Source organism: Nelumbo lutea, chromosome 2 (assembly GCF_056320005.1).
Source record: "Nelumbo lutea isolate HS-2025 chromosome 2, American lotus-T2T, whole genome shotgun sequence".
Classification (NCBI taxonomy): Eukaryota; Viridiplantae; Streptophyta; class Magnoliopsida; order Proteales; family Nelumbonaceae; genus Nelumbo; species Nelumbo lutea.
In genome coordinates, this window is record NC_142685.1 from 21,135,168 (window position 1) to 21,159,700 (window position 24,533).

The following is a 24,533-nucleotide window of genomic DNA, read 5'->3' on the forward strand; positions in this document are numbered from 1 at the left end:
AACTAATACATACCGTACTAATGAGCCTGCAGCACTAGAGCATATGTACTCTGATTCAGCTTTGCAGTTTGCAGGTGTTTGAGGTAGAACCAAGGGCTGCATTAGTCGATACGCATCTATCAGGGGCTTATTGATATGTCCCTATAAGGGGTATTTCGGGGTTTAACCTGGTTCAAAGGGTAGACAGGTCTTAAACCGACCCCCTTTGAACCAGATTTAAAAAAAAAAAAAAAAAAAAAAGAGAAATGAGCCTTGATATAGGCCGATATGCTCCTACTGGTGTATCAGTCGTATCGATATTTTGAACCTTAAGAAGAATGTGTATAATTTAAATGACAATAAACATGAATTTCAATATATGTTCGTATGCAAACTTTTGCACTCAAAAGTGGTCAATATAAAAAAATGTAGATTCCAATCTTGGAATTCATGTTAGTGCTCACCACAACTAAGAATCATTTGGCAAGAGTAAATTCATCATTGCAAAATTAAACCAATTTGCATTTTTATGAAACCAGACATCTATTTGTATTTGCAAAATCGTAATGGATTCTTATCAACACTCAACATGAAAAATCCCTGAAAATGAGACTTGACAGCAATAAGTTCTAGCTTAATTTTAAATGATGTCAAAGAATGACAATGAATATCCATCCACCTCTAGAGCCTCCCACCTCAAAACTACTTAAGCTCTAGTCTTCTATCGTATCATCTGACGAGCCTACCAATGCCATAAACTGAACCAAAATGACATCTCTGTAAACAGTAAGCTGGAGCAGACAAACAGCAGTTCTCCAAACAATAGAAGTCACTACAAATTTACTGTACAAAAGTAGTATATACTTCCAGACTAGAGCAAACCCTCCTGGCTCCTAGCCAAAGCAAAGCATGGGTTTCTCTTGCTTGAGTAACATAGTAATTTGTGTAAGAACCACACATACTGCATCTGCACCATATGTCAAAGTCATCGTAGTTTTTTAGGCAAATGGAAGGTCTTCTTAAGGAATTTTATTGCTGCTTCATCATTCCGATTACATAACACGCATAACAGTGTGTTTGGTTCAGTTGGATTCCACTGGCCTGAAGTTGGAGGTAGTGGTAGCCTGGATTTAGTGGAAGAATCATAAGTTTTCGGGGTCGCATCATTGAATTGCCCAATGAGTTCCTTGGTCTCAGTACAGAAAAGTGGAAGGATACCTACTGCTGTTTCTGAAAACTTGGCTATCAAGTCATCTGGCAATCCATCCCCATCGGACCAGAATAAGTCTTTAAGAGAATTGAAATCATCCTCAATTATTTGAGAATCTTGTAAGGAAAAAGCACGAGAAGGGCCTCCAGCAAGAAGCACCAACAAGAAACCCTCAAATGAAGCTTTCATTACTTCGGTAATCACATGGGTGCGCACCTTATTATCAATTGTTTCTGCTATGATCTCTAAGTTCTGCTCAAGTTCTTGAAGTAGAGGTTCAATCCTTGAACTTGCTGGTTCCCCCACGTACAAACCATCCCACAGAACATGACTAAGATCATGGAAGATTATCTTGTAAGCTGTTGCCTCACAGAGTTGTTGGATCCCTCCCTGACAAGCAGCTACTGATAGCTCAAACTTTTTACCCATCACATTTGAAATGTCATCTCCATGACCAGATTCACAATTTCTCAGGTAAGTGACTATCCTTTTCTCTAAGACTTCCAACTCAGTCCTGATGCACAGCAAAGTATTAATACGGACACATAGCTGTGGTACTCCAAAGGAGTTGTCTCCATTCATTGTGCGACCTTGAGTTTTCTGCTTCTTAGTGCTTTGTGGTTTCTCTTTCTTTTTCCACACACCTTGGAACTTGGATCCTGTAGTACATCTGGTTAATGCTGGCATAGTGGGAATAAAAGTACTCCGTGTCCCTATACATCACAACAAAAGGGCAATCATTATTAACAAGATAAAGAGTCTAAAAGCCATTTGTATTTTGTAATCTAGGTTTTGCAACCATGTACCACAGCCAGATTTTGCCTTGGATATGTAATGCTGAAGACATCTATCAAGGCCAGCCATTAAGTCAGGAAGCAACACTGGATGCGTAGGTATTGGCAACTCAAAGAATGCATCTAAAGTCTCATCTACAATTAGAAGGATGTCAACAGCAGATGGAGCAAACCTTTCTTTATTTTTCCTTGGGTCCCACAACTACAAAGACGAGGTAGGAAAAGTTGGCAAACATAAAACAATTATTCAGTAATGCAATTAGGAAATGAGTTATTATCATATAAAAAATGGGAATACGGATGCATCCATGCACACATGCATGTGAATGTGCTTGGAATATGTGTGCATATGCAGGCATTGAACCAGAAGGTGTGGTAATGAACCGCAATCCTTTAACCACATAATGCAAACATTCTTCAAGTACAATTTGGGAAAACATGATAATCAACCTCCAAGATCTCCACAAAAGGATGTCCGGAGTTCAAACAGAAAATTCCATATTTAGAGGTTTTGAAACCATGCAAAGTTTAGTATGTAGAATTACCAATAAAAAATTATAGTGATAGAGGTATGCCTCAATTCAAGAATGACTAGGAAATATTTATCCATTTCCACTCTCTTGTCAACTCGTAAGGATCTACAATGTGGAAGCCTAAACAAGTTAGATTGGATTCAAAACAGTAAGTATTTAAGTTACACCACAAAAAGCAGTTCCTGAGCTCATTATGTCAAGTCAAAGATCTACAAAAACCATGGAAACTCCTACACCAAGGGGCAGATCAGGTAATGGAAACAAAAGGTCATGGAAAGTTCAGTTTAGAGGCTGATTACAAGAGCCCTGGGAATCATATTTTCTCATTTACCCGCCTTGAAGTCAATTCTTTTGCCTTCACATAAATCATCAACTTTAGAGATGCCTTTCATCACACTTAAATCATGGTTGCTAGTGACAGAATCTGAACTCCATACAAATTCTGAGTGGCTAAACTCCTCCAGTGGCTCTTGAGTTCCTCATGACTTGGCATGAACTCAACTTAGTCTTTTCCCAACCATAATGAGGTTGGCTACATGAATCTTGTTCCACCATTCCACTCTGTTCAGTGCCATATCTATTGTTAAATTATGGGTCCTCGAGTCATTACTCACTAGTTCAACCCATGTCCCTTTAGCCTGCCACCATCTCTTCTAGACCCTTTAACTTGCAAAAGAGATTCCGCTAATTAGACTGTTCCATGCCACTTATTCTCTATTTTTTTTTCTTTTGTTTTTCTCCAACTATATGTTTCTCGCTATGAACACTTTTAAGGTTGGACATCCCCTAAATGCTTTTTCTCTTCCCCTTTCTTGCTGTTTGTTTTTCAATTAGTTCTAGTCTATGGGTGAGGCTCATGCATTGGTCAAGCAACCTTTCTTTTTCTTAAAAAAAAAAGGGAAAAAAAACTTTTTTCCCTCTCATCTACCAAGGGTGATATTGTCACTCAGACCTTAGATTTTTTTTTTTAATTGCTAATAGTTAAAATTTTATTAATATGGATGAAACAATGGCATATGTACATTGTACTTAACACCCCTTTTGTTGCCCTAGCATGCGAGCCACCCCATTGTTTCGTAGAAAGGTGCTGAAATAAAAAAATCTGTAAAAGAAAATAATATTTCTTGAAGAAGAAGAAGAAGAAAGGAGAAAAGGAAGAGAAGAGATTTGAAAGAGAAAAGAGAACAATAATGCTGGTCGCCCTCTTCACTATTATTTATAGTCTGAAATAATAAAAGAGTACAAAGACCAATATGCCCTTATAGGGTGGCTAACACATAAAATAGCATAAAACAATTAAAATAGAGGCTCGAAAAGAACCTAACAAGAGTGTTGTGGTCCCCGCTTCCTATCTAAACAATAAATAATAAAAAACTACCACTATAGACTACACAATTTGTCTAAAACCCTCAACACTCCCCCACAAGTTGGGAGTGAATGCCACACATTCCCAACTTGCATAGATTGTAATGTTGTATTCAAGCTTGTTCTTTGCAACCCCTTTGGTTAAGACACCATCCAATTATAGTTTAGAGGAGATATAAGGCAAGCAGACTTCTCCAATTGTCACCCTTTCTCTTATGAAGTTCCTATCAACCTCAATGTGTTTAGTCTTATCATGCTGAATTAGATTGTGGGCAATATTGATTGCAACTTGGTTGTCACAATATATCACGGGCTCCTCAGCTTTTATTCCAATCTCACTCAGTAGAGATCTCACCCAAAGTAGTTCTAAAACACCATAAGCCATAGATCTATATTCAGCTTCTACACTTGATCTAGAACTGACTGTTTTTTACTCTTCCATGAAACCAAGTTTCCTCCCACAAAGGTGCATACCCTTGATGTAGATCTCCTGTCATCAAAGCAACCTGCCCAATCTGCATCTGTGTAGGACTCCAGCTTTAAATTTTCATGGTCGGAGAAAAGAATCCCTCTGCCAAGATGCTTCTTCAGGTATGCAAGTATCCTCTCAATGGCTTCCCGATGCTGAACCCGATGAGCATGCATATACTAACTCACAACACTAACAATATAGGAGATGTCTGGACGTGTCATACATAAATATAGTAGTCGCCTACCATCCTCTAATATCTTCCCACATCCTAAACCAACTCACCATCCAAAGCATTAATTCTATGATTTGGGTCAATAAGAGTATCAACCGGTTTAGTTCCTAGCTTCCTAGCCTCCTATAGTAAATCCAAGACATACTTCCTCTAAGAGATGAAAATCCCATACTCGGATCTTGCAACCTCAATCTCCAAAAAGTATTTCAGTTCACCTAGATCCTTGATCTCAAACTCTTGCTGTAGTGAGTAGTGACTTCTTGAACGCATCAATCGCCTTTAGATCATTTCTTGTAACAACTATATCATCTACATATACAATCAATACTAACAAGAGTGTTTATCTCCTTTTTACAAAGAGAGTATTATCAGATTGAGTCTATATGTACCCAAAACGGATAAGTGCTCCTCTGAACCTGTCAAACCATGCCCTACGTGACTATTTCAAACCATATAGTGATTTCTTCAGCCTACAAACTTTTTCCCTACCAACATCCTCATAAAAACCAGTTGGAATGTCCATATATACCTCTTCTTGCATATTAAGGAAAGCGATTTTAACATCAAGGTAGAATAGAAGCCATGAATAGGTAGTTGCTAGGGACAAGAGAATCCAAACTAACCTTGCCTTGTACCTCTCTATGTTGTCATCAGCCCTATACTTCATAGTGAACACCCATCTACATCCGACTGCCTCTTTGTCTGTAGGAAGATCAACTATTTCCCAAGTTTGATTTTTAACCAAGGTTTCCATTTCTTCTTGCATAGCTAGTTTCTACTCGAGTTTAGAGAGAACCTCACTGACATTCCTAGGTATAGACATAGAATCCAAGGAAAAAAAGAAAGCACAGTAGGAGGGTGGTAAGGCATTGTAGGAGAGATGGTGTGAAATGCAATGGGTTGTACACTTTCTCTTCCCTTTACAGAATGCAACGAGAAGATCAAGATCAGAGGGATCAACTGCCACAACAATGTTAGGTACAAAAACATCATTATCAGGGAAAATAACAAGCTCAAGCTCAAGGGAAATACATGGAATTGTATCAGCCGAACCTGGGATCTCGGATGGATTAATGGAGAGTGGTGCAAGTTCTTCTATCTGAGCATGTGTGGAGTCAACCCTCTTCTGGTGACGCTGATAGACCTGTAAGGCTGGTTGTAGTGGATCAGACAGTGAGATATAGTTGTTGATGGTGGAATAGATAGATCAGATGAAGGAACAAATGACACCGGAAGAAGGACAGGTTGTGAGTTCTCTCCAAAACACTCCCCCTGAGGAGAACCACTCAAGAAAAAGAAAGTAGACTCAAAAAAGATAACATCCATAGTAACAAACATGCTCCCCGACACAGGATCATAACAACAATACCCCTTTTGGTTTTGAGCATACCCAACAATACCCCTTCGGGGGGAGGGAGGTCATTGGAGGTCCGATCGGAGATACACCCAAAAACTCTCAAAGGTATATGAAATATCTCCCCATTTGGAAAAAGCAAGCCGAAAGTTGCCTTAAACCCCAAAGTGCGTGAAGGAACACAGTTAATCAGATGCACGGCTATGAGAACTGCACCCCCCCAAAAACGAATAGGAACTGGGGCACACATCATAAGGCTCCTTGCCACATTTACAATATGTCCATTCTTCATCTCTACTACCCCATTCTATTGCGGTGTGTATGCACAACTACTTTGATGAATCACATTGTGCTCCAAAAAGTATGAGGACAAGTACTTCTCAAAGTATTCTCTAACATTATCTGATCTAAAGACTTTCATCCTCACTTCAAATTGTGTGAACCATATGGTAGAATTGTCGCACCAAAATAGGTACTTCATCACGTGATCTTATTAGATATATCCAAGAATACCGTGTATGATCATCCACAAACAAGAGAAAATAACAATAACCACCCATGGAAGAAATGTGGTAAGGACCCCATACATCAGTATGAACAATATCAAAAGCAAAGGAACTTCTTTTATTACTTGGTTTAAAAGAATGTCTACAATTCTTTCCCAATTGATAGCTTTCACATTCCAAACTAGACAACTGAATAGACTCAAACAACTTTGGAAACAAAAACCTCAATGAAATGAAAGAAATATGACCCAAATGATTATGCCAGAGCATAATCTGACTCACTAACTCTGATCCACTACTGCTGCTGCTACTAGCATGATGGCTCTGATGTCTTGGAATCTAATCTAGAAGATAGACTCCATTCACCTTACGACCACTCCCAATCATCCTCTTTGATTCTAGATCCTGCAAAATACAATTACCAAGAAGAAAGGTTACTAAGTAGTTCAATTTTTTTATCAGAGAGCTTACTGAAAGAAGATTAGTGTAGAATTTAGGGACATGTAAGACAGAGGATAAAGTAATGTCATTAATCACTCTAACTGTCCCTTTCTTAGCAATGGGAATATGGGAACCATCTGTTGTAGAGACTAATACCAAAGCACAACTGGTAAGAACTAAAGAGGGTAGATATATTGGTCATGTGCTCAGATGCTCCTAAGTCTATAATCCAAGGCGGTCCCTCCTTACCTGGGGTGGATACATGATTTGCAATTACATATGAACTACCTGTATGAGCAAAGGAAGTAGTATGGTTGCCTCCTACATTGTTCTACCCATCTGAAGAACTAGAGCTGGCTGAATCCTTCTTACTCATAAGCTGCCCATACTTTTCCAATTCAATCCTTCAATCCTCACTACTGCTGCTACAATGGACTCCAGATCAGCCTAGGAGAGGGGTCCTGAAGGGTCTCCTGTAATTGCCACATTTGCATTTCCCTTCTTGTTCTTAATCCAAGATGGTACGAGATGAGGGTAAAGTTTCAAACAGGTGTCTTTGGTATGCTTAGTCTTCTTGCAATAGTCACACACCAAATCTTTCTTGTCCTCCTTCCTAGCCTCACTACTCCCCTTGTCTCCATTTGGCTTAGATTTAACTGTACTAACCATAGCTAACTGATCAATCCCAGGCTGTCTCAACATGACATTCCTCCAGCTCGCCTCTCTAGAGACAAAGGCATAAGCTTGAGAAAGAGTCACACTTTCTCTGGAAAGAAGATGTTGCCTAGCAATGTCGAATTCAGGGTTCAGTACAGCCAAAAACTCAAAAACCCTATTCTTTTCTACCAACCCTTGATAGGTTGGTGTGTCCTTCATACTCTCCCAAGCCATAGTTTCTAAGTGGTCGGTCTCCTGCCAAAGAGTTTTCAGCATGGAGAAATCTCCTTGTTTTGTACTAATCACCTAATTCCTTAACTGATAGGCTCTAGCTACATTTTGTTCCTGGGAATAGGTTTCAATCACTCCATCCCAAATCTCCTTTGCAGTATTAGCCCACAAAAAAATTTTAACAACGTGAGGTAACATAGAGTTACACAGCCAAGTCATCACCATGTAATTCTCCTGTACCCACTAGGAGGGATCTGTATCAGGTTCTTCTCCTCCCCAGTGACGTACCCTAGTTTCCCACGAGCATCAATGGCCATCTTGGTTGATTATGCCCATTCTAGATAATTTGTACCATCAAACTTCATTGTAGTAATAATTCCAGACCCATGTTACCAGTGGACTTCTGCTCGGCACTCCAACTCTTCATTTTACTTCAAACAGTTCAAAAGCAGAAAAAAAAAAAAAGGTAGAGAGCCTCCAAGATCAAATCGACCTCACACACAAAGGTAACAAACCTTTTCAGAAGAAGAAAACCCTATCCGGAGAGAAATCTCTCTCCTCCCACTATCTCCCGCTGGAGAGAAAAGTGAATTGGCCACTCCACAAGGCCCAGAAAATTCCAAAAACCTAGAGAAGTTCAATAATACCTAAGCGCCCCAGATCAAATCAAAATTGAAGAGTCCAACTTGACTAGGACTCTTCCCCGCACTCCAGTTCTTCCTGATTTTGATGCCAAAACATAGATCACCCTCTTGATGACTAGATCACACCAAAAAATCCAAGAACTGGACAATCTGAAGTAGATCGATCAGCCCTTTATCTCCTCGTGCAATCGGCTGATCTAGGACTGCATGAAAAAACTTCAAGAAACCCTAACCTTGCTCTGATACAAAGTAAAAAGGTGCTGAAATAAAAAATCTGTAAAAGAAAAGAATATTTCTTGAAGAAGAAGAGAAGAAAGGAGAAAAGGAAGAGAAGAGATTTGAGAGAGAAAAGAGAGCAATAGTGTTGGCCTCCCTCTTCACTATTATTTATAGTCTGAAATAAGAAAGAGTACAAAGACCAATATGCCCTTATAGGGTGGCTAACACATAAAACAGCATAAAACAATTAAAATAACTGCTCAAAAAGGATCCAACAAGAGTGTTGTGGCCCTCACTTCCTATCTAAACAATAAATAATAAAAAAACTACCATTATAGACTACACAGTTTGTCTAAAACCTCAACGATATCATGCTTTCTTAAGGCAACAAACCCTGGTACAACTAATTTCCATTGGCACCTTGTCTAGCTAGACCATCTGCTAGCTCATTAGCCTATACTGGAATACGTTTATAGATAGTTCTGAGTTCTGCTGTCAAGCCTCCAATTTGCCTCACCTCACTGACACTGAATATTTATATTCCATGAACCTGTCCCGTTCTTGCATAACCATCCCACCACGGTGTACAAATCCCCTTCCACTCTTAAGTACAGGCCCACAGTAATACTTTTTCTAAATCTTGAGGGTTACTTGCCCTTTTTTATAGTTATACAGTAATACGATTCATTTTTTCCTGCTTATCAAAAAAAATGCAGCCAAGGGATCAGGCAAGCCTCAGCCCATGTAGAACCAACATAAACTCTGATCTAGTTGAGTGGCCATGCCCTTTAGGTCCTGTATACAAGGCCAAATATGCTTCCTTTACTGTTTCTAAAGATTCCCTATTCTGGATCTTCCTTGGTTTCAGGGTGGAGGTTCTAAAGACAATTGGGAGGAATAGAATTCCTTAATGAGGATGACGTAGCCACCACAAACCAAATTTTTATGATACTATCAATGGAGAAAGGAGACAAGACCTGCATGGACTTCACCCAATGCGCCTTGCCACCATTATAGAAATATTTTTAATTAAAGCTCCTTTACTTTTGCTCTTCTCTTTGGATATCCTATCGTTCTTTTTTTTTCTGATAGCACATAAAGTTATTGATACAGGGGCCATTAATTGGTGTAATGGTAAAATCTTGAGCTGGTGAGTGTGAGAATGCAGATTTGAGTCTGAAAGTGGTCACTTTGTGCCCAAAAAAAATGACAAAGGGTAGGACAGTATCCACTCTAGCCCTCCAAGACCCCAGATAGCTGGGACAAACATTGGGTAATGGCCTTTTTTATTAATTTTTTAATATCTGTATGAAAAGAATAATATATCTAGTGTGTGCCAGACACCACAGTTCAATAGCTAGCCTCAGCGACCACTATTATTGTTTTCCTTTTACAAGTTCCCCCTTGGGGAATTAAACCCCAAAACATCTGAATTCTGTTCACTCCTTGTTTTGCAAGCCCATCAACTAAGCTGTTAGCTGATCATGGTGTCTATTTGCATCTTGCCCTCAGTTCCTATGCTAGTTTCTTAATCTCCCTAAAGGTGTCTCTATGTTCCCATGAACCAACATGATCTCCTTCTAACTAACTTATGATTATAAGTGAAACCCCATCAATTAAAAATGTCAGTAGTTCAGGGGCTTGGCAATTCTTAAACCCTGTAGTACCACCCACATCTCTCCCTCGGTTGTGTCTCCCCACCAATATGCCCAGAATATTACTGCTAAAATGTTCCTTTCACAATTTCTTAAAATTCCTCCCAACTCCACAAGATCTTGGATTCCGTATGCTACAAGCCTGCAACCATCAAAGTTCAACCTTATAGTGTTTGATGGGAGGGGGACTCCACACAGTTGACAATTTTTTCTTTTTTTAGATCAGTGGCTGATAACCTGCTTCTTGTCAACAACAGTGTTTTAAAAGGCGTGCCTCCAGGCGAGGCGCCCCCAAAATGCCCTAAGGCATATGCCAGAGGCACTGGCACCTCTGAGGCGTACGTCTCAAGTGCAAGAGGCGTACACCTCATACACTTTTTTCATTAGGCGTGCTAGAGGCGAATGCCTCATGAACACCCCATGTAAAAAGACAAAAAAAGAAAAAAGAAAAAAAGGAAAGGAAAGGAAAAGAAAGGGAAGGTGAAAAAAAAAGAGAGAGAAGAAAAGGGAAGGCCTCCTCATCCCCCCTCCTCTTAAGGAGGCTTACACCTCCTGAACACAAAGAGGCTCACGCCTCTAGGTAGTGGAACTCCTCGTGTCACGCCTCCATGTGTTAAAACATTGGTCAACAAAGACATTGTCATATTTTGCCAATTGCTTATAATGTCATCCAAGGTGAAAAAAGTAAAACACCCATAGTCTTTACCAAAGTAGTGAAGGACTGCTGCCCTTGTGCATCTCCAGGGATTTTTCCTCTATTCTTCATTGGAAAGACGAGTGCTAAAAAGGCCTGCACCTCTCTCAGAGAGTTCCGCTTACAGCCAAATAAAGAAAAAAAAAGTACTCCTACATATTGGATGTAAAGGGGCAGGAGATCAGCAAATGGCTGTAGTGTCAAAACTTACCCTACAAAGAAAAGGCATGAGGAGATAAAGTCCAATTTGTTTTTTTTTTTTTTTTCTTTTGCAAATTATTAGAGGTGTTAAATTTCAAATGAGCTACCTCCCAAGACCTCATTAGAATGTGATATTAGATTCCAATTATTATCAGAAATCTAGGTTTGCAAGATCCTGACAAAAAGGAATTAAAACTAGCTATAAAAAAAATATATGAAAGACCAGATTCAGTGTTTGGACAAAACAGGATTGAATCTACATTCTACATGGTCATGACATGTGCAGGTAAGGTAGCAACCCAAACTATGTAAACATTTCCTCCAGTCACCCTCCTACCATATGACAAGTTTAGGCAAAGACTTCTTCACAAGAAGAAGAAAGCAAAGGGGATTTATTTAAAAAGAAAAGCACAATGTGCAGTTAGGTTAGCCTGAACTCTGAAGTTGATATGGACAATAACAGCATAACAAGGCTAATTCAAAACAATTTTTCATGGATTGGAAGGTGTTAAGGAAATTTGATTGGTAAAATGAGATGCAATTTGAAGAATCAAGAAAGTGGGAGGGCTGGGGCTCAGAAAAACAACTTTTATTAACAAAGCATTGTTGGAAAGTGGCTTTAAAGGTTTAGCTTGGAAAAAAAAGAGCATCATGAAGAAGTTGCTTCTAGATAATGGAGTGACTAGACTTGATTAGGATTCCATAGAGATTTTAGCAACTGATGGGTTTATTTCTGGATAAGAATTATGAAGTTTATCAGCTCTTTGCCAGTCCATCTAATTCCAATATAGGGGGGTAACATAAAAATGAGATTTTGAGAGGATAAGTGGTTCAGAATTAGAAAACTTAAAGAAATGGAACATTTTGCAAAGTTTCTAGATTGCATTGACTGAACTATAAAAATAACTGAGAGGCCCTTTGATAACAACTAAAGTGGCTGAACTGAATGGGTTATTGATTTGTCTTCTAGTGAATAAGTTTAAAAGGAGGTTGTGAGCTCCTTAATGGCTGAAACTGAAGCTAGGTTGATTACTAGACTCTCAAACATTTTTATCATTTAATTATTTTATACACCAAAAACGAAGCAAGTCATTCAATCCATCCACTTTAGCCATTATCAAATGGCCACAGTGTTTTGAGCTTAGAAACGACTAAGTGGTTTAGCATCTGAATTTTGGAAGACAATTATAACACAGTTTGAAGAATGTCTTCAGCCTTCAACAGGTTGGAAGAATTAATCCCAGAAACAAGATGGCCGAAGGATGCAATGCTTGAAGGTTTCAGAAAGTACTTGTATGTGGTTTCAATTAGAAATCAAGTGGATCATTTTTCAAGTTAAAGGTGTTTGGAGCAACCCAGTTCCTTTAAGAACTGAAGTTTTTGCATCACTCCTTTCCTTGGATGGTATCTTAATGGTGGATCACTTAAGAAAAGGACAGATATAACATCTTATTCCTGGTTATTCGTTGCATTTGCTCCGTTGTTTTTTCTAATGCATGAATTTCTTTCTATTTTTGTTAATAGTGAATTTAAGGGGAGGGAGAGATTTCCTCAAAAGCAACACACGTACAATGGAGAATCTATAAAACATAACATCATAGACATACAAAAGGACCCTTTCATGCATGAATTTTTTTCAATCTCAAATTTGGCGATAATCAAAACTGCCATCAATTTTCAATTTTAAACTACTCATAGCAATAAAAAACAACCAAATGCCTCCAAGATTCACGCAACAAAGCTATTTTCTGCAAAGACAAGATCATAACTAAGCTTTGTGATTTAAATGATCATAACAAAAAGGAAAAGGCAAAGATGTAAATCTTTTAGCAGGATGAAATGAACAAAGAATTTGGAGCAGAACAGATGTGACATTGTAACCGATTCTTTTTTCTTTTTTTTCTTTTTTTTTCCATTGAAATTCAATACAATGCCTTACTTTTTCAAAAAAAAAAAATGATTGAGGGGAAATATAAGTTCCACCAGCATGAGGAAAAAAGGGCCAGTCTTTGCATACCTCTTGCTCCAGGGTCCTGTCAAACCATTCCTTCAGTCTGTCCACTCTGGTCTTTATCCATACCTTCACCAAAATAGCAATTGTAGTTTCAGCCTCATAAGGAGGCATCTCACGAATTATTGCCTTTCCACCATCTTCACTGTCCACAGAATCTTCAACAGCAATCTGTACGAGATCTTTCTCTAACTTGTCAGCAGCTTGTAACACTTGAACAGCATCAGGTGTCAGTTCTGTGATACCCGAAATAATTTGCTTCAGCTCATTTCCATAGCAAGCATGAAGGGTAGCAACTGCAACAGCCGCTGCAAGAGGATGCCATCTCTTCAGGATTGGGCTAAATATTGCTTTTTCATTAGCTGCAAGTTCACCAATATCTTTTGCAAGGATAGACAAGAGAGGAAGTGGAATTGGCATATTTTTGGATGATCGCCTACAAGAGTCTGCCTTCTCCATTTTCTGTCTTAAGACAGACCAAACAGATTATCACATCATAAAATGGAGAGGTCTACTGCTAACTTTACATTCACATAAAAATAAAAAAGGGCAGCCTCTTTTCTAATCATTTCTTGGGTTAATACACATCTTGGCATCTCCTAAGACAACCCAACCTATTTCCACCAAGTGAACAGGTGATGCTTCCAATCCAAACCATCCATCAAATAGGTACCCTGACCGACTGGGATGGACTTGTATTTGCTTCTCTACTCTATGTCAGTCTACACTCCACTTCGTGCCCGTTTGGGAGGGCTGAAGTGTAACAGCCTCTAGCTTTCCGAGGTGGGCCCTACACGGACAGCCTTTAAGCTATGTCTGGTAAAAAAATCCCGGAGAGCCCAATTGCTCAAATGGTTGTCCGTCAAGCTTATCCGAAGTGCCTCAAAGCAGTCATCTGAAATTTCATATTCTTTTCGATTTAAACACTACAGATTATAGCAGGGGCTTTTGGGGTGAAACTTTCCACATGAATAGAGGATGTTGACTAAGACCATTTTGGATACCTAGCCAAACTGCCACATGGAAGGTTCTGAACCTCTGATTTGTCTTACACCCCATCCATATAAATATGCCACCAAATCAATGGTCAGGCGCCATTCACTAGTGGTGCCAGGATCAGCCACAGCCCAAAACAGTTTGATTTGACCATTTAAATGACCAGCAACTGCATAATATTCTCACATGGTTACAAACATTACTTAATTTAGATATCAGCATTCAGCTAATACTTGGATTGGCGAAATCATTCAATTACAGATATTGATGGGATAAGTGAAATCCTTCCGTCAGCATCTTTTGGGGGTTTTCTTATCCTACTAAACCAAACAAATAAATTACCTACTGCTAACATGCATAGATTGATGAGTTGGCATTGCATGTATACAGTATGCCCCATTAGGATCATTTGAGCATCGAGTCCAAGTATACTTCATAATGCCTCTTACTATTTACTAAGCAAAATGCAAAATAATGCACCAGATGGACTTGCCTGGGCAAAAGCATTGCAGAGCGATGACCTAATGTAGGTATCAATCCTGTTGCGAGCCACATCAATTTCTTCTTTCTTTTTCCTCCTATAATCATGTGGGATATCTTCCACTAGTATCTTAGCTGCCGATTCACCTAGAGAAACAAGGGCCTGCATTGAATCAATGTTTGATCGATTAAATGTGTCATGATAAGCAAGAAGTCTTTTTTCAGCCCAATCCAATATAAAATTCAAGATTGAACTCAAGATCTTGGAGGAAACTGGATCTTTTGTTGCTTTTGCATCTTTCGCAACTTCTGTTAACTGATTATCAGCAGAAAACAGCAGGCCATTCTCTATCTGACCAGTTGAAACATAACGATGAAATAAGATCCATAAAAAGCAAACATTATGGAGCATCTGGTTCATCCCAAGGATCACCCAAGTTTTCTTTATGAGTTCTATAAGCTCATTAACCTCTTCAATGAGAGAGGTCTCTTCATTTGCATCAAAACAAGCTTCTAGAAGCATTTGGTAGAGCCAAAAGTTCAGGGGAGACCCATCCTGCCCAATGGCATGTATCAGAGACAGTACCATCAAATGATCTGCAAGCAAGAGACATAACAGAACTTTGAAGAATTTGCATTGATTCATTGTTCTTCCCAGTTTCTATGGGTTTTTTTAAAGCCCCGTGAATAATCTGCTGAAGTTGTTGTGCTGACATATCTGACTTATCTATTGATAGATGAGGGTGCAGCAGGAGTCCAGCCTCAAGAACTTTCAAGTTTCTAATCTGCCAAGCTTCATACTCTTGCTGATCGGGAAAATCTGAAGATTTGAACTGTTCTAGTAGCTCCAATGGCAGAACGATTGACTCAATGCGCTTTCCAAGCTGTTATACGAACATAAAACAAAATCCTATGATGAACACCATTGACATTTTAACCTACAAATATATATGAACTTCTTTTTGTTCCTTTTTTTTCTCCATTACAGATAAATTATATATGAAACTCAAAGATGTACATGGTATAAAATCAAATCAACTACATAAAAGAATCAAGCAAATTGCCAATGGAATAGCAACTACTGTACAATGAGTTTATAAAATGGCTATCAATTTACCATACTCATTCAAGCCACCTATGAACATGATAAACACCACAACAAAAAAATGTGGTCAGTCAACTCATAAATCAATAATCATGAGCCCAAAACACGAGAGAGAGAGAGAGAGAGAGAAGAAGAAAAATAGAAGGAAAGAAAAAGAAAAACCATAAAACGCCTCAACCATGATTGGAAAAATAAAAACGAAGAAAATTCCTTTCCTTGAAAATTCAAAGTAAAAGAAAAACAAAAGAGATAATTAGCATTCTATTAACATACATCCTAAGAACATGGTGTAAAAAAGAAAAAGATTAAAAAAACTAAATGAGAAAGAAGGAAAAGAATCTATAAATCTCGAATCAGGATCTCCGAAAGAAAAGAGAGCTTACTTGGCCTGTAGCAATTCTCAGCAGAGCCTTCCTAATCCTAGAGTCCGTCTGCTCCGAAAACCTCATCTGAACCCTCATAAGCTCCCCAACAGTGACGGGCTTCTTCGACTTCGAAGGACTACTGCTCTCCTTGGCCGGACTCTTCTTCGAAGAGCTCAACCCCAAAGCCTTCTTAACCTTTCTCGCAGCAGTTGAAGTGAATGATCTATGAAGAGAATGCGAGGTTGAAGAGGAGGAGAGAGTAGAAGGAGAATAGGAAAGAGACGATGCAGAAGATGGAGACCTCCTGTTCCTATCCGAGTGAGGGATAAAATTCAATGGCTTGCCAGCAGAGGATCGACAAGCACGAACGAAGATCTCGTAAGCAGTCTCCCGGAGCTCCGAATGAGTTAAATTGCAGCCCAATTCACCAAACGGGGAGGGTAGATCAATGGAGGGAGACCTGCAGTTGCTTGCCATCTCTCTTCTGTCTCTGCTGAAGAGATGAGCCATTGTTCAGTCTCCTAACTCACTCTCGTCTCGTGCCCTTTATTTCTTGTCTCTAAGCTGTGATGATTCGATGAGTTTCGTTCTCCCTTGACACATTCCCTGCAATCGAGAGAGAGAGAGAGAGAGAGAGAGATGCATTGAAACCAACATATATTATTTTGCCTCTAACTAACAATTGAACATTTTTACCGGTTAAGCAGCAGGCTTTCAAGTTTCAATAACACATTTTCATCACTTAAGAAAGCTTTCTATCCCATAGTCCACGTTAGCCTTATGAGTAAAACCAACATATATTAGAATTGTGTTTATTACGTAAATCCATCTATATTATATTTTTTGTTTAATTAATATAACAGATAGCTTATTTATATTGCAAGGTCCACAAAAAAGAGACATGCATTGAAACCATAATCACAATCTTATACCTAATAGAAAGTGAATGCCATTATGATAGAAAAAAAATTTATCAGAATTTTGTGGATTCCATATTTGATTAAAATAAACTTAAGTATAAGTGAGCAATATTGAAAAGTTTATATTGTTCAAAAGTGTGGATCAATTTCGCATTACAAACTAAAACCATAAAACCCCATATGCCTCCAAGCACAGAGCTCTAAACACTTCACATGCCTTTGTCTTCTAACACACCTCAACAACGAAGAATTCCAAAACTCTTATATCTCATGCACGGACTATCATAGACTTCAGCAAAAATACAAATACGCACACACATACACACACATGCATCAATGGTTGCAATTATAGTAACCTAATACTTAAATCCAAAGAATCCCAACTCTCTATCTTTCATGCCATTTACTAAATAATGCTCTATATCCACTCGATAGGTTAACCCCTCATAAGCCATTAATTAATATTTCAGATTCCCTATAAGAGCATTAAAATTGTAATATAAATACCATGTGAATCCATTTCTTGGTGTTACCTACCTTCAATTCAAAGACAAAAAATGTGATTGTAAGAAATCGAGCACCATCACTTTGAAAATGCTCTATGTTGTTGGAACCATCCCCAATGTAGGCCAAGTGTTGTAGTTTCCTATGTAATATTAACCATAGTTAAAATTTAGAGGGCTTCCTTTCTTTTAACATTTCTTCTTCTTCTTGATGTGCATGCTTATACACATTTAATAAATACATAAATGCTCTTTTGTCTTCTACATCACGTGTAGAGATGCCTCTAGAAACTCTTTGCAATTCTGAAAACATTGTAGAAAACTCTGCATTAGGATCCAGTTCAATTACACAACCATAAGAATCCATTGCATCCTCTCAGCCTTTGCAATTCTTGTCCATCATTTTAAGATATAATCTGGAGGTAGTTGTTTTACTTGCCTTTGAGAGAAAACATATAATGCATGAGCACACAAAATTCCCATAAACTCAAACTTTTTACAGATGTAAATAATCGTTACATTTATTGGACCAAATGTCACAATATGCTCATGTGGTTTATCCGAGTATTTTACCTTATAATTAACCACGGTTCCAATCTCACCCACATCTTTAATAACAAAATCATGATTTTCTGAATATTGCTTCTCAAACTCCCTATACATTGTTGGAGTGTATATAGATGCGGCATGCTTGAACATTTGTATTGGAAAAAGCCCAGTGAGGAGTGATTTGACTCTTCACTTCCGTTTCTAACTCTACAACTCTTTCAAAGTGTTTAAAAAAACAACATAAATCCAAGTAAGTTTAGATATCCTTTTAATGAATTGTTCATGCATTAAAATCTCTATCAATACAAGAAATAGCAGCAGAAACATGCTTCAAATGCTTAGCTGCATTTTTGTATATATATGCCATATGCAAAGATGGTGGCATGTATTTGGTAACAGTACTCATTTGTTTGCATTCGCCATTGCAAATTGCAAGAATTGTCCTTGGATATTTTCCAGACATTACCTTCAAAAAGGACTAAAAACTCCACTTAAAAGACTAAATGCTCTCATTATACATTAATGCGGCTCCAAAAAGAGTAGTTTGCTTATGATGGTTAACTCCAACAAAGGGGGCAAATGGTCTCTGCTCATCATTTGTTCTAAAAGTATTATCAAAATAAACAGTATAACCAAAATAGTTGTAGCCGGCCACCATTCTTGCATCTGCCCAAAAGATGTTGGTTATTTGACTCATTGTGAACTTGAATTGAATGAAATGATGGCGTGTTATCTTCTTGCTTTTGGCCGTATACCTGAATCATCTGCTTAAAAAGCTTGTGATCTTGTTATTTTTCTTTGTGATCTTAGTGTATAAGGAAATTGTCATCCCTCATTATTTGATAAATGGTATTTATTCACTTTAATAAATTCACATATAAGGAGGATTAGGTGGTTGGTTATTGAGGCTTGAGAATTGAGATGATTGTCACACGGCTTTCCCTTTTTTTTTTTTTTTTGTAACAAAAATTAAAAGTGTAACCTTATAGTTTTGTCATAAAAAAACTGGCCCATGCAGGTCTCGAACCTGCGACCTTCGCGTTATTAGCACGACGCTCTAACCAACTGAGCTAATAGGCCGGAGATGATACGCCCTTTCAGTTTAACTTCTTGAAAAGTGTCACAGTGCAGTTGCCACCCCCTTTCGGCGATGCACCCACCGATCGGAGTGTATCGAGTCGACGGACATGTTTGTAATCACAAGTTCTCATTTCTCAGTGACTCAGACTCAGCAGTTGGTTTGAAGGGAAGTATAGCCATCGAGGAAAAAGGTGTAGGAGATCCGGAGTCGGTTCGGAGACTTGACTGATCGGTAACCAAAATCATGATGATGCCGCAAATCACGTTAAGTTGCGCCTAGATTGAATTGTCGACCTGTCTCTCCGATCTTGTTCATCCAATCAATCCCTAGCTTGCTTGAGAATTCACCAGCGTACCACGGGTACCAGGTATGAATCTTCACTGCGGTTGGTTCCCAGTAAAATTTAGGGTTTCAAATTGGCATATTTGATGAAATGAAGTTTCCATCTTTTCCTGTGTAAAAGGATTTTAGGTCTGTGGCGCTTTATGCCATCTTCGGTTCGGTTATATATATATATAAAGAGAGAGAGAGAGAGAGAGAGAGAGAGAGAGAGAGAGAGAGAATCGCTCTTTTAGTGGAACTGGAATCATTTTGATACACAGTTGTTTAGCTTCAAGAAGAAAGAAGAGCATCCATTTATGGAAAAACTGGGGGATGATGAAATAGGGTTGGTTCTTAGCCGGGTTTTCGATCTCAATGATAGGAAGTCCTGTGCACTGGTCTGTAAGCAGTGGTTGAGGGTGGAGGGTCTGACACGTTCCTCACTACGAGTCTTAGAGCCCAAGCTCCTCCATAAATTCTTACCCAGGTTCCCAAATTTGGCCACTTTCGGAGCAGGTAGAGGCATTACTGATACAGACCTCGAATTTGTAGCCCAAACATGCCCAAATCTTCGGGTGCTTAACTTGAATCTTCGACAGACAAAGAGGGTTCTTGAGGAATTTTATGCGTTGGGCTTAGACGACGTCGGGGACGATGGGATCTCTGCGGTTGCAACTGGGTGTCGGAGTTTAGCCAAGGTTTGTTTGCGGCGTAGGAGGGGAATTGGGAATGTTGGGGTTATTACTCTTATAAAATCATCCCAGAATTTGACTGCTTTGGATTTGACCAAGTGTGAGAAGGTGACGGATCAAGCTCTTGAAGCCATTGGAGCTGCGACTTCGTTGCAGGTTCTCAACTTGCAGGGCTGTTCATTGGTTACTGATTGGGGGTTGGCTTCATTGGCTACGGGATCTTCCTCGAGAACGTTGAAGAAATTGGTTCTAGCTGAATGCGATCAAATCACAGATGTTGGGGTATCACTGTTGCAGCAGATGTATCAGCTGGAAGAATTGAACTTGGCGGAATGCGGCCCCAAAGTCACCGACGTGGGAGGCGTAGCAATAGCGGCCATCCACACACTTGAGCGACTGGACTTCTCGTGGCTGATCAACATCTCAGACGTAACACTGGTTGCAGTTGCTCAGAACTGCTGCAATCTTGTTGAGATGGACGTGACCGGCTGTGAATTGATAACAGGGGCAGGCATTCGAGCCTTCTCAAACCATGAAAAGCTGGAAGTTCTGGTGCTGGCATCTTGTTACAATGTGTTTGGGGATGATGTGGAGCAGACGGTGGTGGAATGCCAGTCATTGAAGTATGTTGGGCTGGATAAAGGACTGAGGATGTGGATGCCCACGGTGATGCAAGACAACATCAGGAGGTTCTGTATATTGGCCTGGCGATGACATCGTCCCTTGTCGGTTAGCAACCGGCGGGTCGCAACTCGCAAGAGAATCCTGTCACCGACTGATCGTGGGAGATGTAATTTCTTCCTCTACTCTTTTTACTCTGGCGTATTTGCCCAATGCTCACTGCATTGCTTTCCTTCACCTTCACCTGTTGATGTTGTTAAAGTCGGACCGGACAGAAAGCTAGAAAGCTCACCGGATCAACTGAACTGGGACCCAAATGCTTACCGGGTCACACTGTATTCGGAATTTCAGAGTGCATAGAGAATTATAGACATCAAAAGGGTATGTTCCTTATTTTTTTTAAAATGAAAAAAAGAAAGCTTAATCTCTCTGTATCTGATATCAAGCCATTTAACATGTTAAAACAAGGTTCCAAGTATCATAAATGCAAAAAGTATTGGAAGGTCAGGATACGCATGCATAAAAGCCCCAATTCCTCTTTCCCTTTCTCTCTCTTCTTCGTCCCTTCTCTGAAAGTTTTTATTTTGTGGTTGATCTTTGATGTGCAAAAAGCCCCTTTCAGATTTCTCCAACGATCAAAATAAATAAATAAATAAAAATTCTATGTGGCTCTAGCCACAATCCACACCAATCGATAGAAAAGTTCTATTAATTGCTCTCATTCTATCCATCAATATTTTTATCTTCTATTTATTTCTCTCGTTCTATTCATCAATATTTTTATCTTCTTCAAGCGAGAAGCCAGATTAAAATGATAATCGACAGGATAGCATCTCCAACCATCAATTTCAACTTATTCTAAAGCCACATCTTCTGTCTCAATTGTTTGTCTATAAATTATCTGCTTGGAAAGGTTTTCTCTTTTAGCCGCAAGGAATTCAAATTTTTCCAGAGTTCAAAACCTTTTCAATATTGTTCATAGAAACATATAAATTATTCTCCTCCCAACATCTTCATCCGTACAGTTTCCTGTGCAACAAAACTATATACCAATGCCCAAAAGAACTCAAATGCACTTTAAATGTGCTAATACCCAAAAGAACTCAGTTTGATCCTTTATATGTTTTAAAACTGCAACTTGAAAGTTGAACCAGTTGACAATTATTTTTTTGATCCTTGGAGAAATCGGAAAGGGGGTTTCATTGAATAGGCATGTAAGAGAGAATGGGGAAGTGGAATTCGTGTATCAATAAAATAGATATTTTTATTTTTATTTCTTTTTCTTGAAGCCTAGTAAGGCAAATTCTTGCATTGGCAAAAGAGTTACCAATCACCTAAGATTTTTTTATTTAATTTTTAGATACTTTTAATTAATGCATAAAAAATAAGTATTTTTCTAAAGAATATCTAACAAAGGGATTAGGCATTGGTCAGTAGTTACATGTAAGTAGGATTGGGGGACAGCTGAAATCATTTTATTGGGTTAGTAGAGAGGGGAGTAGAGAGAAGTTAGTAGGAAACCCGGACTGCCCATAACATTGATACTTGCATCCATTGTATTGGAAGATACTCTCAAAGTGCTGTTCACACCAAAATCACAGCACATCCCACCATTAGAAACATCACCTATGAATAACAAAGAAGTAGGGGAGATGTCCCTACATGCTGTGAGGTTTGTGTGAGGAGCAGATCCGAACTCTAGGTTGATAATTTGATATTACAAGTATACGCTGATATAATTTATTAATAGAGTATCTCCACATTCTGTTTTATTAATTTCTAGTTATAACCCCTAGAATTATTCTCTCACATTAACTCTCATATTCAATCATCAACTCCTAGACCATTCTCCAATTTCATGGATTTTGAATCTAAACTTTAGGTTTTCCTTTTTCAATGGATCTTTGCCGATAAATGTTAAAAATTGATCATTAAAATTTATTATTTGTAAATATTAAAACATTTTATTTTGTTTTTCTTAGATTTAAGATATACATGCATGATTTAGTCTATCTTTTTTTTTTGTATTAATAGGATATTAAATAATATGGAGAGGCAGAATGTATATGAAATCTACATGACCTTACCACAAAGAGCTTTACACAGGTTTGATCTCACACCTCCATTTTACGAGAGATGCTGAGTTAACATGTGTATAAGGGACTGATTGGAGTAAAATGTTGTGTGGAGGAATCTCCCAAACAGCCCAGGCTATTTTTAGTATGACATATCCATACATCAGCTCCCTTCAACAGACTACATATTCATTTATACCATGGACCGTAGTTTGCATTGATTCAACAAGCTATGCTAGTAACAGTTAATTTGAAAATGAGGAATCAGGATCTCTAATCCACAAAGTATATGTTTGGCATCGATGCTGTAGATACATCACCCTTTTCTGAGTAAACGGTGCTGTTGATGTGTGGGTTAGAAGTACTGTCTTTTTTTTTGGAAACGTTACTGTTAGGTAGGACGTTTCCTGGAGCAACAATATTTTATGTTTGGTACCAACGCTCTAGGAAATGTTTTCAGCATGAGTATCTATTATCCAGTGCCACATCATGTCCCTGCCACCTCCTGTCCCTATTGATAGCAACGAACTGCAATTCCAGTAAACGCCAAATTTGGCATTGCTCCAAGTCATGCTTTTCTGATTTTCAATACATAGCTTGAAACACCATATTTTATGGAAAAACGGTTCTAAACAAATAAACATTTCTTGGAATACCGTTTTTTTTTCTGACATGGCATTGATGTATGCTGTTTTTTGGAGCAACAGCATCAATGCCAGATGCAAAGAATCCTACCCACCACAACACTATAGTTGTACATCGGGAACAACACCCCATGAATGGTAATAACGCAAATATGTTCTTAAGATTACATTTGTTTGAGATACAAAATTACAAACGTCCAACCGGAGTACGTAAGTAATTCAATTCGGATTTATAAGTGTTTATTTGCCATATAAAAATGCAATAATTAAGTGGGGGTGGGGGGGAATGTTTTTTTACCATTTTCATATCATGAGGAGAGTGCATTATTATATCCATTCAAAGGACACAATTGTATTTTTTGAATCTCGACGTGAAATGCTTGCTTTATTCCGTCAATTGAGTGAAAAAGAAAACACCGTACAGCCTTTTGTATCCATTTGAAACAAAGAATAGAACAAAATGGACTTACAATTATGGACCATTTTTGCATCCATGAATTCAAGAAAAGGTATATATGTAGAATACATATTTGCATTTATATCACAAACAAAAGCAGCCTAATGCGCAACTGTAATGATGTGTGGATAGGCACCTTGTAAGAGATCCCATCACTTCACCAACGTGCATGATTTTGTTTTACAAAGCATAAACTGCCCTATCAAAAATATATTGATTGTGATAGTTGTTTTGCTTTGAAAAACAAAATCATTTATATTGTCGATGCCCCCACTAGCTCCAGACGGATTCATCATTCATGAGAATTCACTTTCTTTACTCTCCCTGTTAAAAAGGAGGGTATGCTCCTTTCAACCCCTCCTTTCCACGATAGGGTACTACAACCACTGAACCACATCACCCATGTTAACTAGAGAAGACTAAAGCAAGGGCAGTGAGATGTATCATCCATGGTAGGGCCATGTTTGGTTTGCTGCTTTGGGCTTCATTAGTTTAATCCTTGTTCATTTTGAGCATGAATGAGAAA

The 24,533-nt window shown here is 38.6% G+C and overlaps 2 protein-coding genes and 1 non-coding gene across 4 annotated transcripts; 1 reads left to right on the forward strand and 2 right to left on the reverse strand.

The window, feature by feature from the left end:
• Positions 1 to 503: 503 nt before the first annotated feature.
• On the reverse strand, positions 504 to 16,805 carry LOC148869072 (protein unc-13 homolog). The gene is given in 6 exon segments (XM_088967455.1): positions 504 to 1,902; positions 1,996 to 2,185; positions 13,205 to 13,660; positions 14,688 to 15,230; positions 15,232 to 15,558; positions 16,163 to 16,805. Coding segments are annotated over 6 exon segments (2,946 nt in total). The 5' UTR covers positions 16,655 to 16,805; the 3' UTR covers positions 504 to 964.
• A 2,317-nt stretch (positions 16,806 to 19,122) lies between these two features.
• TRNAI-AAU (transfer RNA isoleucine (anticodon AAU)) lies at positions 19,123 to 19,196 on the reverse strand. Its single transcript has one exon. It is a non-coding gene; the product is annotated as a tRNA-Ile (tRNA).
• A 103-nt stretch (positions 19,197 to 19,299) lies between these two features.
• On the forward strand, positions 19,300 to 23,222 carry LOC148869074 (F-box protein SKIP2-like). Of its 2 annotated transcripts, none has more exons than XM_088968381.1 (2): positions 19,300 to 19,564; positions 19,661 to 21,338. In XM_088968381.1, the coding sequence occupies exon 2, from the start codon at positions 19,836 to 19,838 to the stop codon at positions 20,922 to 20,924; it is 1,089 nt and encodes a 362-aa protein (XP_088824507.1). In that variant the 5' UTR covers positions 19,300 to 19,564; positions 19,661 to 19,835; the 3' UTR covers positions 20,925 to 21,338. The 2 variants fall into 2 exon arrangements, 1 of the variants encoding a protein (XP_088824507.1); XR_016106904.1 differs by adding an exon at positions 22,866 to 23,222 and having other exon boundaries at positions 19,324 to 21,212.
• Positions 23,223 to 24,533: the final 1,311 nt, after the last annotated feature.